The 16,290-nt window shown below is 38.6% G+C and overlaps 2 protein-coding genes across 3 annotated transcripts; one reads left to right on the forward strand and one right to left on the reverse strand.

Annotated features, from left to right (window-relative positions):
* Positions 1–1,810: 1,810 nt before the first annotated feature.
* LOC133867366 (uncharacterized) lies at positions 1,811–7,595 on the forward strand. 2 transcript variants are annotated; one of them, XM_062304103.1, is made up of 11 exons: positions 1,811–2,193; positions 2,300–2,400; positions 2,497–2,590; positions 2,688–2,756; positions 2,868–2,946; positions 3,115–3,656; positions 3,862–3,976; positions 4,446–4,501; positions 6,207–6,316; positions 6,420–6,507; positions 6,906–7,595. In XM_062304103.1, exons 1-11 carry the CDS (start codon positions 2,053–2,055, stop codon positions 7,200–7,202), a joined length of 1,692 nt encoding a protein of 563 aa, XP_062160087.1. In that variant the 5' UTR covers positions 1,811–2,052; the 3' UTR covers positions 7,203–7,595. The 2 variants fall into 2 exon arrangements, with proteins under 2 accessions (XP_062160087.1, XP_062160088.1); XM_062304104.1 differs by having other exon boundaries at positions 2,055–2,193; positions 2,541–2,590.
* Positions 7,596–8,365: 770 nt separating this feature from the next.
* On the reverse strand, positions 8,366–15,981 carry LOC133865887 (leucine-rich repeat receptor protein kinase HPCA1). Its single transcript, XM_062302396.1, has 20 exons — positions 15,516–15,981; positions 14,550–14,673; positions 14,351–14,422; positions 14,095–14,169; positions 13,929–14,000; positions 13,670–13,831; positions 13,519–13,593; positions 13,368–13,439; positions 13,190–13,261; positions 13,024–13,092; positions 12,705–12,779; positions 12,511–12,582; positions 12,286–12,420; positions 11,720–12,192; positions 11,484–11,636; positions 11,058–11,197; positions 10,733–10,952; positions 10,337–10,572; positions 8,986–9,494; positions 8,366–8,728 (listed from the first exon to the last, which is right to left on the reverse strand). Exons 1-20 carry the CDS (start codon positions 15,595–15,597, stop codon positions 8,677–8,679), a joined length of 2,940 nt encoding a protein of 979 aa, XP_062158380.1. The 5' UTR covers positions 15,598–15,981; the 3' UTR covers positions 8,366–8,676.
* Positions 15,982–16,290: the final 309 nt, after the last annotated feature.

Raw genomic sequence — 16,290 nt, forward strand, 5'->3', positions numbered from 1 at the left:
CGGGATCATTTATTTCCTTTATCTTATTAAGACTTGACCCTGATATTTGATGTGTAGACGGGGTTTCTATTATGTGGGAGTTTTCCTTGCTTAATAATGTGGTATTAGGATATTTTGGGATTTGTAGTAATTTATTTGTTTTAAGATATTAAAATTTTGAAAACGTAGCTTTTACTCTGGATATTTAACATATTGTGAACTTATCTTATACTTGCAATCTTGTATTAAGATTTCAAATATTTTGCTGTGTTTGTTAGTTAGATCCTTTAGGACTTATTTATATTGTAAACGAGTCTTAGGAGGTGCTTCGAGTTTACAACAGGTTTGTTAATTATTGGGGGCGTTACATAATTGTAATTTAACTCTAGTAAATATTTTTGAATTAATCAATCAATCTTATAGACAATTCTTATTTTAACATATTTGATTCCTGGATGAAATATTCCATAGTCAAATTAAAGTCAATTAGACCGTCGCTTTAATTCATTACTTCTTATCCTTGAGTATCCAATTTAATCACATAATTATTCTCGCACTTATGAAATTACATTTCATCAATAATAAGTATTTTAGTAACTCATACTAAAATGCCATGGCTAGGAACTTAGAATAATTATTCCATTAAACCTATCTCAATGAGAAATTTTTTTTATCTCTTTGATATAATCAAAAGATTTGGATCCCTTCTTGAAGATGGAGTTCTCACAATGCTACATGTGATAACCCAACGCAATGAGAATATTGACCGCAGTAAAGTCTCACTCCTAAATGAATAAAAGTTGTAACGACCCACCTCAATGAAAAAATATTGTCCGCTTTTGCCTTCCCCCCCCCTCCCCACCCAAACCAGACTTCCCAGAAAGTTCCCCCAAACGAGACTTCCCAGAAGGTCACCCATTCTAGTATTACTATTTGAGAAGCATACTTAACTGCGGAGTTTTGATAGGTTCATGGTCATCACGGATTTAAAACGCGTTATATCAAATAGAGTGTGAATATACATATAAACACATACTCATTCACATACCCAAGCGATGTGGGACGTCACAATCACCCCCTCTGGCGACCCTCATGGAATCACCTCATTCTTGGCGTCCCAGCGAGTGCCCGCAAGCGACCCTTATGGGCTTGTGTACTCTCCCTCAATCTCAGGCTAGGCAATGGCTCTGATACCATTTGTAATGACCCATCCCAATGACACAATATTGTCAGCTTTTCTCTCTCCAGAATCAGACTTCTTAAGAGGTCACCTATCCTGATACTACTCTCGCAGAAACACGCTTAACTGCGAAATTCTGATAGGTTCATAACCTTCACGACACGTGTCAAGAAGGGTGTGAATATATATATATAAGCACATACCTATTTCTATATCCAGGCGATGTGGGACGTCACAAAAATGACCTCTACTTTACATTTGAGTCTGCAATCCTCTCACAATTTAGAATCAATGTTATAAGGAGTTGTGAAGTTTCACATCATTCCATTTGACCGTGTTTAAAAGGAATCCAGTGGTCCATTTAATGCATTGTATCCGCACAAATACATCAATTAGAAGTCACCACTTCACATGACCAAGACAAATCATCATGATTGATTTGTTACAATCTTAGCAAATAGAATGTCCCTCGTAACACATAACACGAGCGGACAAGCAAATGGCGGAGTGGGCCGGCTGTTCACCCGCCTGCCCGTACAGTCCTAGTTTCTTATATTTTGTAGTAGCTTAGGGTCTTGTATGGGGTTATGCCCTATTGGATTTGTATTTATTTGTTATTTTAATTGAATTAATTCTTGCCTACCCAAAAAAGAGGTGTTTGGCCAAGCCACACGTAGTTATCAAAGTCGGTTCGTTTTGAACCGCCACGACGCGAGAACGTCGGGTAACTCCGATATCCAATTTCTTAACCCGACAACTAGCCGATAGAGTGAGATGTTGGGGGTTTGTTTGGGTTTCTCAGGCCAGAGCGTCAGTAATGGAGGAAAGAGGGAAGCATTGAGCATTGAGCATCGGAGAGGAGAGGTAGAGGAAGTGATTTGTGAGTCAAATTAATGGCTGGCATTTCGTGGTGGTCGGCGAAGGCTATGTCGTTCAAGTTAAGCCGGAAATCGGAAGCCGCTTCCGTTCTCAGAACTTCGATTTCCTCCAAGCTCCCCGAATTCCTCTCTGACTACGCCGACGACGTTCTCGCCGTTAGTTATTTCATTCCTTTTTCTCTCTCTTTCTGAATGAAACCTGAAATGTGCGTATCCAATGCCAATGCTTATGTAGCATCTGTTTGTTCTGTTCAACAAGCAGGAATACATAACGGTGCTTGTTTGCAATGCGAAGAGTCAATATCAGGCAAGGGACGATTTGGACGCATTTCTTGGCAAGAGGGCTGCAGATTTCGTTTCCTGGTATCTTCCTTTCTTCAGTTTCTTCTTCCAAGTCGTAAATTGATGATGGTAGGATGATTTGAATACGTAAATTCAACTGAGCTGTATTCTTTGTAGGTTATGGGATTTTCTCTTGAATCATGCTCCTCAATCCAATGCAGGCTCTGTTGCTTTATCAGATCCACTTGATGTCGCTGCTCATCCGTCCATGGTATTTCTCTCTCTCTCTCTCTGCTTATTATGTGATAGATTGATTGCTTAATTTGTTCTGTAAGTTTTTTCCTAACGTGGGTTTGCCCCAATGGCAGACTAAAATCGAAGGGGGCTCCAAAGCTGGACATGAAAGCGTTCAGTGTAGCTATGATTCTAATAAGAAGGTTGGCAACAAACTAAATTTTAAGTTATGGGTCATTCCTAGCGAAGCGAAACACATTTTATCTTTTCGTCTAACCTGTGCATGAATAGATGCTTATTTCATTGTAGAGCAGGTTGTCAATCACGGTTCCAGTTGGTTACCTAACGAACGAGAAAAAACACCCTCTAGCCATTTAAAATCCTCCCCATCGGGTGAGGTTTCTTATCTTGCCAAATATATGCAGTCCTCGTTGTTAGAACTATCAGCATTTATGTTGAATACGATTCATTCTAACTTGGTAACAATGTAAAGACTAGTCACAGTTTGTGGTTCCTCATATGCTGATCACATTTGCAACTATGTTCATTTCTTCCTTTCAGAAAATGCTCATCCCACCGATCCCAGACATGTTTCTGCCGCTAATGTAACTGGAACCAGCCTTTGGGCACGACCTACAGGTGAGGTATCCCACTCCCAACACAGTGGAAGGCCACGGGGTAGTGTTTGGGATAGACTGGGCAAACCATGTGATGACACACCTGAAGGGAGCAAGACTGTTGATATGAGTGGTGCTGGTCTTATGAAGCAAGATGAGCAAGTAATTAACCAGCGACCATCAGTGCTTCCTGTGCCAAATGGTGAACATAGTAGGACTGTGACAGGGGAAGTTCCTGGGCTTGGTAACAACAACCTTGCTGAGAGTAGAAAGTTGGATCATGTTGTTGTGGGTACAATTTGCGAACCTCCTGCCGTGAGTAACATTAGACGAAAGAGACACTTTGGTGAAATTAGTTCTGGCCTTGGTGCTGGTCCAGTTCCTTTGGTGGGTGAGAGAAATGTGGGTCTTCCATGCAAAGAAAATTCTCAGGAGAAATCAAACTTCACCAAGGATTCCAAAACTACTACTCCAAATCTGGCTTCAGTATGTTTTCCACCTGCCAAACCATGGTCATTAAACAATGAATAAAAGCATGGTTGCTATTCGTAGTAAGCACAAATTGTGAGAAGTGCCATGATATAAGGGTTAACTTTTAAAAAGAATTTATTTATTGTTTTCCAGACGTATATGTGTTTTATTTTGCATATTGGGAGAAGGTTTACCTTATTCAATGTTTTCATGTATACAGGAAGTTTTAGATGTGAAACAAAGATTGCATCAAATTGAGATGGAAATGTCTAAGCTGCGATCAAGACAGGTGAAGATGGAAAAAGATGGAAAGCCCAACTTATTGTTGAATTCTCGTAAGTCCATTCCAGTAAATGCAGCAATTTTCTAAATCATTGGATTTATTTGTTGTTTTATAGTTTTCCAGTTTTCTTCAGAATTTGGAGCTGATTTGCCTGTGCTTTTGTAGTAAAAGAAAGGGGTGGGGTGGTTGTGGGAAGGGGGAGGATGAAGTTACAGTCAGAGGTTCACACATGACCTCTGCAGGGGAAATTTTCTTAGGGGTTTATTTTCTAAATTTTCTTGTTCTTTAACTCCTGGGCCTGGACGTAATACTTTGTTTTACTTGTAAGTTCTGTGCTGACAATGAAGTATTTCTAGAATTTGATAGTGTGTTCACATGTTGATTTCCTTCGGGCTTCAGGTTCCTATTTAGAAGATGAGAGAATGGAATTATATGTTTTTGAGTGTAGCACCAGAATATAGCTGTTTATGTACCAAATGATCAAGATCATGCAGGATTTTTGTTCACTTTTGTGTTTGCAGGTACGTCGAAGCTTCCGGAAGAAGATAGTGAACCAAGAACTGTACTTGTGACAAATGTAAACGCAGAGAAACTTATATGCCCTTTTTCACTATTAGATCCTCTTAATTGCTTCCTAGATAGTTATAAATTGGAGTCTAGTTTAGCTGTCCATTGTAGTCAGACTTATTGATGCATGTTCTTTGGTTACTATTATTAGGCCTATCAGTCTAGAAAAAATATCATCAAACTATTTGACAAATGGAATGGCCAAAATGTTTTTGAGGATTCGTTACATAAAACTTTTAGTTAAATGGCTACTAAAAATCAGTTGAAAACTAGATATCTTATCCTTTACTATTCAGATCAAGATCATATTGATTACATTCCCGCACATTTAGGCCTATTTTATGTTGGATTCAAAGCTGGTGTTAAGGATTATAAATTGACTTATTATATGCCCGGCTACCAAAGTCGCAAGATAGATGGTCTTTGGGTTATGTCACGACGGGTTATCGATCTGCTTGGTTGTTGGTAGTCTTCGGGTCGGTTGAGGAGTGCTATGGTGTGGAAAATGGCGTCCACTTGCCTTTTTTGGTGTTTATAGAGGGAAAGAAATAACCGGAGTTTTAAGGAAGTGGAGAAGACCTCTGAGGAGATTTTATCCTCTTTTATTTTCACAGTTTGTATCTTAGGACTACAGCTTTTGTTTTCTCCTTATCTTTTAGTTTTTTGATTTTTTTACTAGTTTCTCTAGTTAGGCGTTTCCTTTCGTATACTCGCAGTGTACTAAGGGGCTTCTCACGCTTTTAATGAGATTGGCTTATTACTTAACAAAAAAAAAAGTCACGAGATAGATGAAGCTATCATGCCTATTCCATTGAAGACAGTGAGGCAATGTTAGTTATTTTCTTGAGAGATTCCATGTGAAGATGTTAGACTGGAATTTTGAGGGAGATGACTATTTGAGTATAGTATAGTCAGGTGGGCAAGTAGGCATTTCTTTCCTTGAGCATAAAACTTCAAATTTCGAGGTGTTTTCACTACATAAGAAAAAACTTGAATTAGATATTGGAAATGATCGTGATAAATGGACGGTATCAAACCTAGACTTCCATAAGCATTACATCTAGGGTTTCATCATTATGACGCCTGATGATCGGAATGAAAGTATTACAGCAATATAGACAGAATTTTAGATGAAATTTTTTTGGCATCATGGGTATATTTTCTTAGCGTCACGCCTAAGGTTTCTTGTTATCACATCTGGTGTTAGGGGTGAAAGTGTTACATCAATGGAGACAGAATTCTAGTAATCCTAGTTCTTTTAGGACATAAAATCCAACAAATTAGCGTATGGAGGATCCTAATTAGGCCTCAAATTTTTAAGTTTTATTTGTCGAGTGCATTTCAAATTAAGTGACAAGGAATTGTTTGCTTAAAATTTCAACATGAACTGTTTTTAGGAATAGGGACTTTCCAATTTCCATATTTATGTTTTGCGCAGGTCCCCTTCCTTGTGCATGGGCCTTTGAACAAAGGTTGTACCTGTAAACCAACCCCGTAAGGTGAAATAGGAACCAGGAAAGAGCAATAGACCGGACCAACCTACAAAAATGAAACGGTCCCTTTGAACCAGTCATCTATAATATCAAAAAAATCACCTCTTTGGTAAATTTACCAAGGACTATAGTTATAGTGATCTGCTCCTTTTGTTTCTTTTGTGCCAATGTCATTGTCTAATAAAAAATGGACTTATTGAACGTCCTTTTTTGGAATACCAGGTATATTTTGCAGCAGCCAAAACAAAAGCGTTATCATTGTTCTTTGCCAAATGTGGGGCAGTTGTCAATGTGGTGGCTTTGACTGACAAATCAACTGCACAACAAAGAGGGTAAATAATATTCCTTCATCTTTGATGTTCACCAAGTAGGTACATGTTCTATTTATATACTGTATCTTTTACTGACAGGTTAATGAATTTAATTCTCCTTTAGGTCTGCTTATGTTACTTTTGCTAGTAAGGAGTCTGTTGACAAAGCATTGGAATTGAGTGGAACTCAATTTTTTTCAAGGTCCATAAAGGTAAACAAGTCCTTATATCTCATATAATCTTTATTTGGTTGATCATTGATGTGCTGAGATGTGACTATATCAGGATTATGAATTGAGAAAAGGCTGAACTGGAGCAGTCTTATATAGATAGACTCTTTTGTGAATAGTTTTTTTTTTTTTCTTTTCTGATGACTTGATTGAGATTGAGATATAGAAAACCTGATAGTTGTAATAAATCAAATGATGGAAGTTCCTCCCAGTTTCCTCTCAACTTTTCTCCCGTTCCTCGATCTGCATATTAGGATTTTCAAATAAAGGGACACACTGCAGCTAGTGTAAATCCCTTGTGGACCTAACGGTCTAAATTCCTACATGAGAAACTAAGAGGCATATTTTCTTTTTCAATTATCCTTCTACTTCGCTTGTAGGTGCTAAGGAAGGCAGAAGTAGCTGGTGCAACATTAGGACCAGGCCGGCTTGCTGGGAGTCCATGCCAAGCACCTTTAACTCGCACCAATACAACCTACAAACTAAATTGCCCAAGCTCTCATCTACAATGGCGAAGGGCGGCCACCTCTGATCCATCAGAACCATCAGTTCCATCAACTGTTAAAGTGAATGCAGCTCCATCTTCTGCCACCCAACAACAGCTTCCTAGTTCACCTGCGTCACTTGGAACCAGGGAAGTGAATTCTTTGTCTGGAGAGCACCCTGCAGCTTCCTAATTTTTCTGATAATCACATTTACTGACTGGTTGCAAAGCCTTGAATCTTTTTTTATGGGGGGAGTGGGGAACAAATCTCGTCAATTGGATACTATTGATCTTTTAGTAAATGTTGCCCCATAATATGGTGGTAGTTGGATGTATCGAGTTTGATCAGCAGTAGCTATATTTGGAAAATCCAGTTAACTTTTGAAATGCTTAGATTAATGAATAGGATGCAAAATTCTTCTCATGCTTTTCTTTCAACTGCGAATTGTTGATTTTGTTTGTAGTTGGGTAGGTTTCCGCTGGATGAAATATGCTCACATTTATAAGAGCAGTGTTGTTCTAGGCTAAAATGGCCCCCGTGTGCTTTATTTGAAGGCAATATTGATAACTAGTTGATTTCTCTCTATATCGATCTTGCTTTTTTTTCATCCTCTGCAGTTTTTCATTTTGTGGGTCACAAGTCCTATCAGAAATAGAAAAGCGATCTGAATGGTTGTATCATTTTGCTGTGTTGAATCTGTAACTCAAATATGCTTCGTCCACTTATCAATACATACAGTAGGAAATCTCTACACAATTCGTGGGATCAACTTATTCCAACCCGACCTGTCAATTTTCGACTGAGTGTCGATTCATGAGTCGAATTGGGTTTTAGATTATTGATATAAGTCCAGGTCAAAAGTAAGAATAGGGTTTAACGAACCCAACCCGACCTAGTCGCAAGAAGGGGAAGAAGGGTGTCTTTGCATAATATTTTTTGGGTGTGGCTAATTTCTGTTGCTTTGTCTAATTCTGGTGTGGCCCATGACAGAGGCGTCTTTAATATTTTGTTGGGCAATAGTCTGATATGTGCCTGCCTTAAATGTCGATTCTTTTCGTGTATTAGTTGTGTACATTGATTGATAGAAATCCCACCGTGTTGGCTCTTTGCCCCACTTGGTACTTTAAATATCTTTCAATTTTTTCAACTTTTCTGAATTTGTGGATTTTTTTTGTTTTTTTTTAGAATGTATTGACTACATCGCCAACCCGATTTGTCACCTCTGGTATTGGGGCGTTCTATGTATACATCATGTGTATTAGGGTTACGTCTCTGTCTCTCTGCTGAAAAATATCTTTCTTGTGTGGATACGAAGACAAGCAAGCAAACGAAATAACTAAACACGCTTAAAACAGTTGAACATTCAAACACCGCATTAACTTCTTTTTCGATTTTGGATAAGATAGTGATCCTACACACAATATGCAACACACACAAATTCGTCTCCTTGACTTGTCAAACATATGCTCAATCAAATTGAATGCATGAAAATCGCAGTCCCTGCCTCCTGGCTGGCTCTCTACACACCAAGTCTCAGCCAAAGCAACCATGGATTATTGACGACTTCATGAAGCTAATTTTGTCTAATCTAATTACCCGTCTCTCTTTCTCTCTCTCTCTCTCTCTCTTCCTTTGTCCTAATTCCTTCTTATTAATGCCCGGGGCTTCACTCTCCGTTTGGTTGCTGAGAAAGTCTTTTATATGTTGCTGTAGGGATCCTACAGGAAAAAAAAACATTTATTTGAAACATTGCTGAAAGTACAAGAAAGAGATTAAAAACTTGACTAGATAATCTTCAATTTAGAAGTAACAAAGCCAACGTTCCTGTCTTCCTAATTAAACTTTTCCGCATTCCATACGCATCAAACATTTCTTTTTATATACTAATCAAACGACACCTGTTTTTTCTCCTAAAAAGCAATTAAACAGGAAAGCAAAATGTGGAAGATAGAGAGAGTATATATGCTGCTACTACTTTGGTTCGACTTTTGCCGAAATCGTGTATCCGCCACTGTAATCGAAGGCATCGCTGTCAGTAACATCCTTTTTTGGCAAAGATTCATTGTAAGGATGCTTAAGAGCAGCCTTGGAAGCTCCAAAGTCGGTGGCAGAGGAGGATGCAGAGGTGGTAGAGTCTGTAGCCAAGCCGTCGTTCTGTAGGATAGTCTCAACTGCCTTCACCACTTCACTCATTGTTGGACGGTCTGCAGCTGTGTCTTCGAGGCATTGCATGGCCAGCTCCAAGAAGCTTCCAAAACCTATAAGATTAGAGGTGTTTCTGATGGATGAATCCACCATGTCCTTCAAGCCGTAGTATTCTTCATCACTCTTATCCAACGCCATTCGCACCTCACGGACGATGTACTTTCCCTTCTCGATCGGTTGCTTTGCTGTTACCAATTCAAGTATTACCACTCCAAAGCTGTACACATCACTCTTCTCAGTCAATTGCTGAGTCAGGTAATATTCTGGATCCAAGTAACCCTGCAAGCACAAGCCATTATGCAAACGAAATTTCAAGAGGGATTCCTGTGAATTGAGAGAATCTACATAAGAGATTTTTAGTTGGGAGAATCCTACTTTGGAATTTTATAAAAGCATGCATCAAATAGAAAAATGAAAAATGAAGTTAATTAAGTAAAAACATGTTACTTGTTAACATGTGTTGAGAATTGGACCGACAAGGCCACATGGCCCACAAAACACACCTAGGAAGGCCCAAAAGCATTAATTAAGTAAAACGCGGGTTTAAAGACCCGGTTCCACTATGTCACTCGAAACAAGGGATCCGTTCCAATAGCAATGAAGTGCGCATCAAGCCACCTAACCACATTCAAACCCATTATGCCAAATACTCTCCTAAAATAAGGGATGCATGGTGCTTAAGCCTAGGGCATCATGGGAAAAAATTCCACCATCAGCCTAGAACATGGCATGGAAGCAGTTAATATCCAAAGAATACTATAAAAGATAAGCTCCAAGAAGGTAAAAAGGACTTTGGCCCTAAGCTCAAAACTCAGACTTAGTGCATTTATATTTCCTTCTCAAACACTATACTGATTTATAAGCATCAGGGCTATCCCCTCGCCAGCACCACCGGCAGGCTCTCGTGCTTAAATTCTTTCTATTTTTTTGTAGGTGTGAATTGATCAAGCGTTTGGCACTAGGAAACTATTCTAACAATATAAAAATTAATCTTTGCTTGAACAGATTAATTTTGTTTGTCTCCTCTACATTTAAATGCAGGAAGACAAGGTAACTGCTCACTGAATTACATATCAGATTGATGAGCTGCATAGACCAAGAGATTCTGTGGTAATACTTACCAGTGTGCCTTTAACTTGAGTTGAAACATGCCCTTTGGAAGTGTCCGATACCAGTTTAGACAAGCCAAAATCTGCAACCTTTGCTGTTAAATTTTCATCCAACAGAATATTGGTGGACTTAACATCTCTGTGGATAATGGGAGGATTAGCAAGCTCATGTAGGTAAGCTAGTCCTCTAGCTGAGCCAAGTGCAATCCGGAGTCTTCTCTTCCAATCGAGATGAATGTTAGATCTCCCTACAACCATATTTATGCAAACAGTTTCCTATTAGACTTTGAAAAGAGGTGGCTATCAAGTATTTTACTATTACCAAAGAATTAAGCTCTCCTGTATTGTGATATACTGTGTAGATTATTCAAATAGCCCTTTGGTTGATTGAAATAGAGTGAATTGTACCTGCCAGGCTCTCCCTAAGCGTTCCATTTGGTATATATTCATAGACTAGCATCTGTTCTCCTTGTTCAAAACAAAAACCCACAAGGCCAACAAGGTTCTTGTGATGAACTCGCGAAAGCAACTCGATTTCAGTCTTGAACTCAAGTCCACCCTGCATTGATTCATGCTGAGCTCTTTTGATTGCCAAAACCAGTCCATCAGAGAGTATCCCTCTATAAACCTAGGGAGAAACATTAAAACATCAGCAAGCAGTAACTGGTGCTGATTAAATACTAGGATGCTCAGAAAAAATTAAAAAGAGCAGATTAAATACTGGGCCATTTACCTTGCCATACCCTCCAGAGCCTATCACATTATTGTCAGAGAAATTATTGGTGCACTTTTTGAGTTCATCATAAGAGAACCATCTTGCTCCCTTTAATTGTGGTGCACCTCCACTGTCTTTGCCACTTGGTGCCCAGGAAGCTGGAAGAGAGAGCAGATTAGCGACTCAAGCCAACAATTTGTCTCTGAAAATTGCTTTATACTATAATCCTATTCAACGAGGCTGATGTGGCACTCCCAACTAACTTTTGGATTAATCCTTGTTAAATAAAATAAAAAAGATCTAATGGTTAATTTAGAGTGCCACGTCAATATTGTTGGACAATTGTAGGATAAAAATATAAAATCTAGCATTATTCTCTGTCTAATGTTTCATCCTCCCTACATATTGGACTACACAAGAACAATGATTTTATGTAGTAATTACCGAATGGTTTACTTAATCCAATGGCTTTTTCTGCACGTTTCTTTTGCTTAACGGCATATACCCCTAGCCCCAGGAGGACCAGAACCAAAATGGCACAGCCAATTGCTATCCCAACAATCACAGGAGTGCTAAAGGAAGTTCCTCTATCTGAGGCTGAAGAAAAATATAACTTTGTCAGAAAAGAAGAGAGATAGAGAGAGGGAGATGAGAGAGTATGCAGATGTGATTTGAACAACCTTCGAAAACATAAGGAGATGCGATAAAATAATAGGGTCCAAACTCTATAGGCGGCTTGTAAGTTTGATTACTCATATCAAACCCAATTCTCTGAATCTCTGACCTATTAAAATATTTTCCTGTTGCTGGAAAGAGTGCCAGCTGCACTTGAAGATAGTCATTAACATTGAAGAAGGGGTTTTGAAGAGAAACAGAACCAGGAGTGAGGCCCAGTTTCACCCACAAGCTCATTTCAAGTGAATGAAACATAGTGTCATTGGACAATTCCCTGAAACGGGGTCCTCTGAAGTATAATGTTCCTTCATATGGATAAGCACATTCACAACTCTGAGGGCTGAGCTTCTGATCAAGTGGACAAAATTTGCTTTCACAATTAGCAAGGCTGGTAGAATAGGGCTTTGCAGTTTGTTGCTGAACCTGGCAGTAGTTGGTGTTCGAGAGATTAGCGGAACACACTGGATTTCCTATCAATCTGAAGTACAAAAATTGACAGATAAGGTTGATGAGTAGGAGGAAAAGACAAATATCATTTAAACTGAAGATTAAAGGCCATAAGCTCTCTCACATCAATGTCTTTGTGTAACCAGAGCCAATCGTCACTGAGGATATCTTGTTGTTTTGCAAATCAACAAGCTGCAATTGTGGGCTGATATTTGTAGCCATGTCCAATGTGTCATTAAATGCATTGTCCCTCAATTTCCTGAGATTGTAAAGGAATTGAATTGTCAAACTTACAGTTTCTCTTTATTGTCAAATTCTAATGCTCCCTCCTGTCCAAATCAGAACTTACACTTGCTGTATACGTGGAAAGCTGAAGATTTTTTGTGGGACATGCCCTCGAAGTGATCCATATTCCATAATCCTGTGCCACAAATCACACATTAGCATATGCCATAACTCAAGAGAGTTCTTAGATCTCTTATTCGGATGATCTTTTTGAGAGATGCAGGGAGAGTTTCCATCTTCCACCTACTAAAGACTTACAGAGTGGTGAGTGATGGTAAGGTTGTGAACCAAGCTGGAGCTTCGGATGGGTCAAAGGAGTTCATACTAAGGTCCCTGTAAAAATAAGCCATCGAATAAGATTCTTGGGTACATGAAAAGAACAAGTTAGAGAAGAGTAATGTTACTCTTCATACCCATTTCACACAGGCTGATATGACATGTTTTAAGTAGCTAACACTTTCTTAAGACACGTCACATCAGCCGGTGTAAAATAAGTGTAATAAATGGGTATGAAGAGTAGGATTATTCGTTAGAGAAATGTAAAACCACAAATGGCAATTCCATGTCATCCACTTACAGGTAATTGAGGGCGTCCATTTGAGATAAGTCTGGAAAAGGGCCACTCAGTTTATTGTAGGCTAAATTCCTGAGGACACAACAGCATGAACAAGAAAGCTGAGTAACCTCCAATATCGTTATGCTAAAACAGCATTACTACATACTTCTAAGAAGTAAATACCCACAATTCATTGATGTGTGTAAGGTTGTTGAGATTTGATGGGACCTTTCCTGTCAGAGCATTTCTATCAAGCCGACTGTTGCAATTTGGAACAGTTTAACTCCAATGAATGTAAGGAAAGGAGATATAATGAGGAAAAAGGTATAGTTGAAAAGGGTTGAAATAAGGTGGGTTTTACTCACAGAACCTCAAGAGTCTGTACAAGTCCCAATGTTGATGGGATACTTCCAGAAAGTTGGTTGCTATCAAATAATCTGTCATTAAACCACAAACATTTAGAAGGAGAAAAACAGAAAAACATTGAAAATAAACAGATGGGTGGTATCAGCTTACACGTGTATCAGTACCATCTCAGAGCTGAAAAGCTTGGCCGGAATGGGACCAGAAAGCTGGTTCTTGTTGAAATGGCTGCAAGTTTGTAGGAATCAAGCTATTGTTTGTGCCAAAATCAATGTTCTAAACATACTAAAAAAAAAGAACTCACAAGTGTTTAGCCTTCAGAAGGAGGTCCAAGCCTGGGGTAGTGGAGGTTGATATTGGGATGGGTCCTGTCAACTGATTATCTGCCAGGTCCAGCCAGTAGACTTTGGAGAGTTTACCCAAAGATGGAGGTATTTTACCGGTAAAGTTGTTTGAATTGAGAGCCCTGGGAGGGAGTGTAGTGCTGAATAAAGCAGACAAAGAAAACAAAAATGCTGCCATATTCATTTATGAAGTAATATGATAACTTTGGCATATCTTACAGGAAGGACAGCTTTGCAAGGTTGCCCAACTCATCTGGAATATCACCACTGAAGCGGCAGCCAGCTAGGATTCTGAAAGATGAAAAAGTTATTAAAATATAAATTACTTAAAAGAGTTAGATGGAGAGGGGAATAGGAAAATTAGCTTGCTTAAATTGGATCTTACAAGATGTTTAAATTTTGTAGATCCCCCAGCCGCGGAGACAGGGAACCTGTGAGGCCTTGGTTAAATGACAGGTCCCTGGAAATTGAATAATATCACCACTTTCAATGAACAGAACATGCATGCTAATTAAGGAGTCATGTCTAAAAAATAAAACAGAGCAGAAGAATAATCTGTTTTTATGTACATCTTGTTATCTGTTGGAAGCTTGATGCAGGTATTTGCTTATGGTTCAAAGAAAAAGAAGAATAATACTCACAAGGATCTCAATTCAGTGAGATCTCCAATGTCACCAGTGAGTTGCCCTTTTAGGCCCATGGTTGACAATCCCCTGAGAATAATTGAAAACAACAAAATCGACAAATTAAAGCACCAAAAACAAATAAAGGACAAAAAGAAGATTAAATGTTCAAAAGAAAAAAAAAAATGGAGGCAGTAAGTAATAGAAGGATATTTACAATGCAGTCACCCGAGAATCGTTGCACATAACTCCTTCCCAGGGTGCTCCACAAGGATCATTTGAATTTCGCCAGCTTGGTGGTGTGTGTTCCCACGAGCTCTTCAGGGATTGGAGTACAGCGGCTTCACCAATACAGATTTAATCATTCGTTTGATACAAGGAAACTATATATAGGATAATTGACGCTGTAGATGGGAAGTTAATTAGCAGTATTAGCTATAGATAATACAAAATAAACCCTACCGGCCGCCACCATTATAATATTAAGTGTCTCATGTTGCTTCGGTACAATCTTAACCACATGTATATAAATTTTTGGACCCCTTTCATTTCAGGCCGATTTTCAAAAGTAAGTTATAATCAAGATTTGTATCATTCGATATAAGAACCGGCCACCACATTAAGTATGAGATCGAATGAGTTGCGGCTTTATGGTCAAGTTACAGAGAGCGCGACCTAGTACTAAGTATGGGCAAAGTATTATGGTCAGTGTAGAAAAAGTGTGCCGCCATGGATGTTGGCTGTGGAGCGTAGCAATATGTTACGATCCGAAGTGTCTCATATAGTTTAAGTACAATCTAAGCCATGTGTATATAAGCCCTTAAACACTCTCCGATACAAGACAGTTTTCAAAGATAATTCTACTCGAGGTTTGTATGAACTTACTACCAAAAGAAAACATTAACTCACTATCCTATTATAAGTCGAGCTAGATATGAGATAGTTTTTCAGAAAATAAATATAATTCGTTAAAAATGTTGTACACATGCAGTAGAGCTATAGCAGATCACCCAATTTCCACGGCAAATAATAAATATATTTTTTATCACGTAGAAAGAAAAGATGATAGAGACAAACATCATGCTGGTAATTAGACAATTCTACAGAGAATTGAAGGCAAACATTGTCAGGAAGACATTCTACAAATGAAAGAATATATATATATCAAACATGGTGTACTTACCATCATGAGAATCTGTAAGTGAGTTAATGACGTGCATTCTGAAAGCGAGAAAGAGCAGAAGCAAGTACTGAATGCCTCCCATGGCGTCGTCTGCTGCAAACTAATATCTCCAAGGATTAGAACAAGCTAGAAGGTGAGACAATACCAACTACAGAAGATAATTCTGCATCTTCTTCTTCGTCAAAGTTGGCATAGCATGCGCTTGTTCACAACTACTCCGATCCACTGCTTTAAGAAAAACAAGAAAATATCTGACCAGAAAGGAGAATTATGTCCCTTTTCTTTTGTTGAAGTAATTGATTTCCCGTGTCTTTGAAGCCAATCAAGCTATTCCACTAGCACTCCTCCACTGCCCTCCCATCGATCGATGCCATCATACTTCATCTGTCTCTCTCCAATAATGAAGCTAGAAGGATTTCATTGAACGTTTTAACGTTTTGTTCAGCCAGTCTCGCCAGCCATTGCCGCCGAACCACGACCACAAACATCATCATTATTAATTGCATACTTATTACGTAACTCATTAACATAAAGTCTGGCAGATGGGAGTTGGGTGACATGGGTCCCAGTTCCACATTATAGTTAACGTGGTGATAGTTGCACTCGTAGTAATCCAATTTCATTTGTACGGCATGCATTTTCGTTTAATTTATTAATAATATAATTGTTTATTATTATCTGAAATTTTTATTATAATATTAAATGTATAGTATCATTATATATTCATGTGCATATCATGTTATACGTACACTTGAAGTTGAAGTTGTATTGGATA

The sequence above is a fragment of the Alnus glutinosa genome, chromosome 4 (assembly GCF_958979055.1).
Source record: "Alnus glutinosa chromosome 4, dhAlnGlut1.1, whole genome shotgun sequence".
In the NCBI taxonomy this organism is placed as follows: domain Eukaryota; kingdom Viridiplantae; phylum Streptophyta; class Magnoliopsida; order Fagales; family Betulaceae; genus Alnus; species Alnus glutinosa.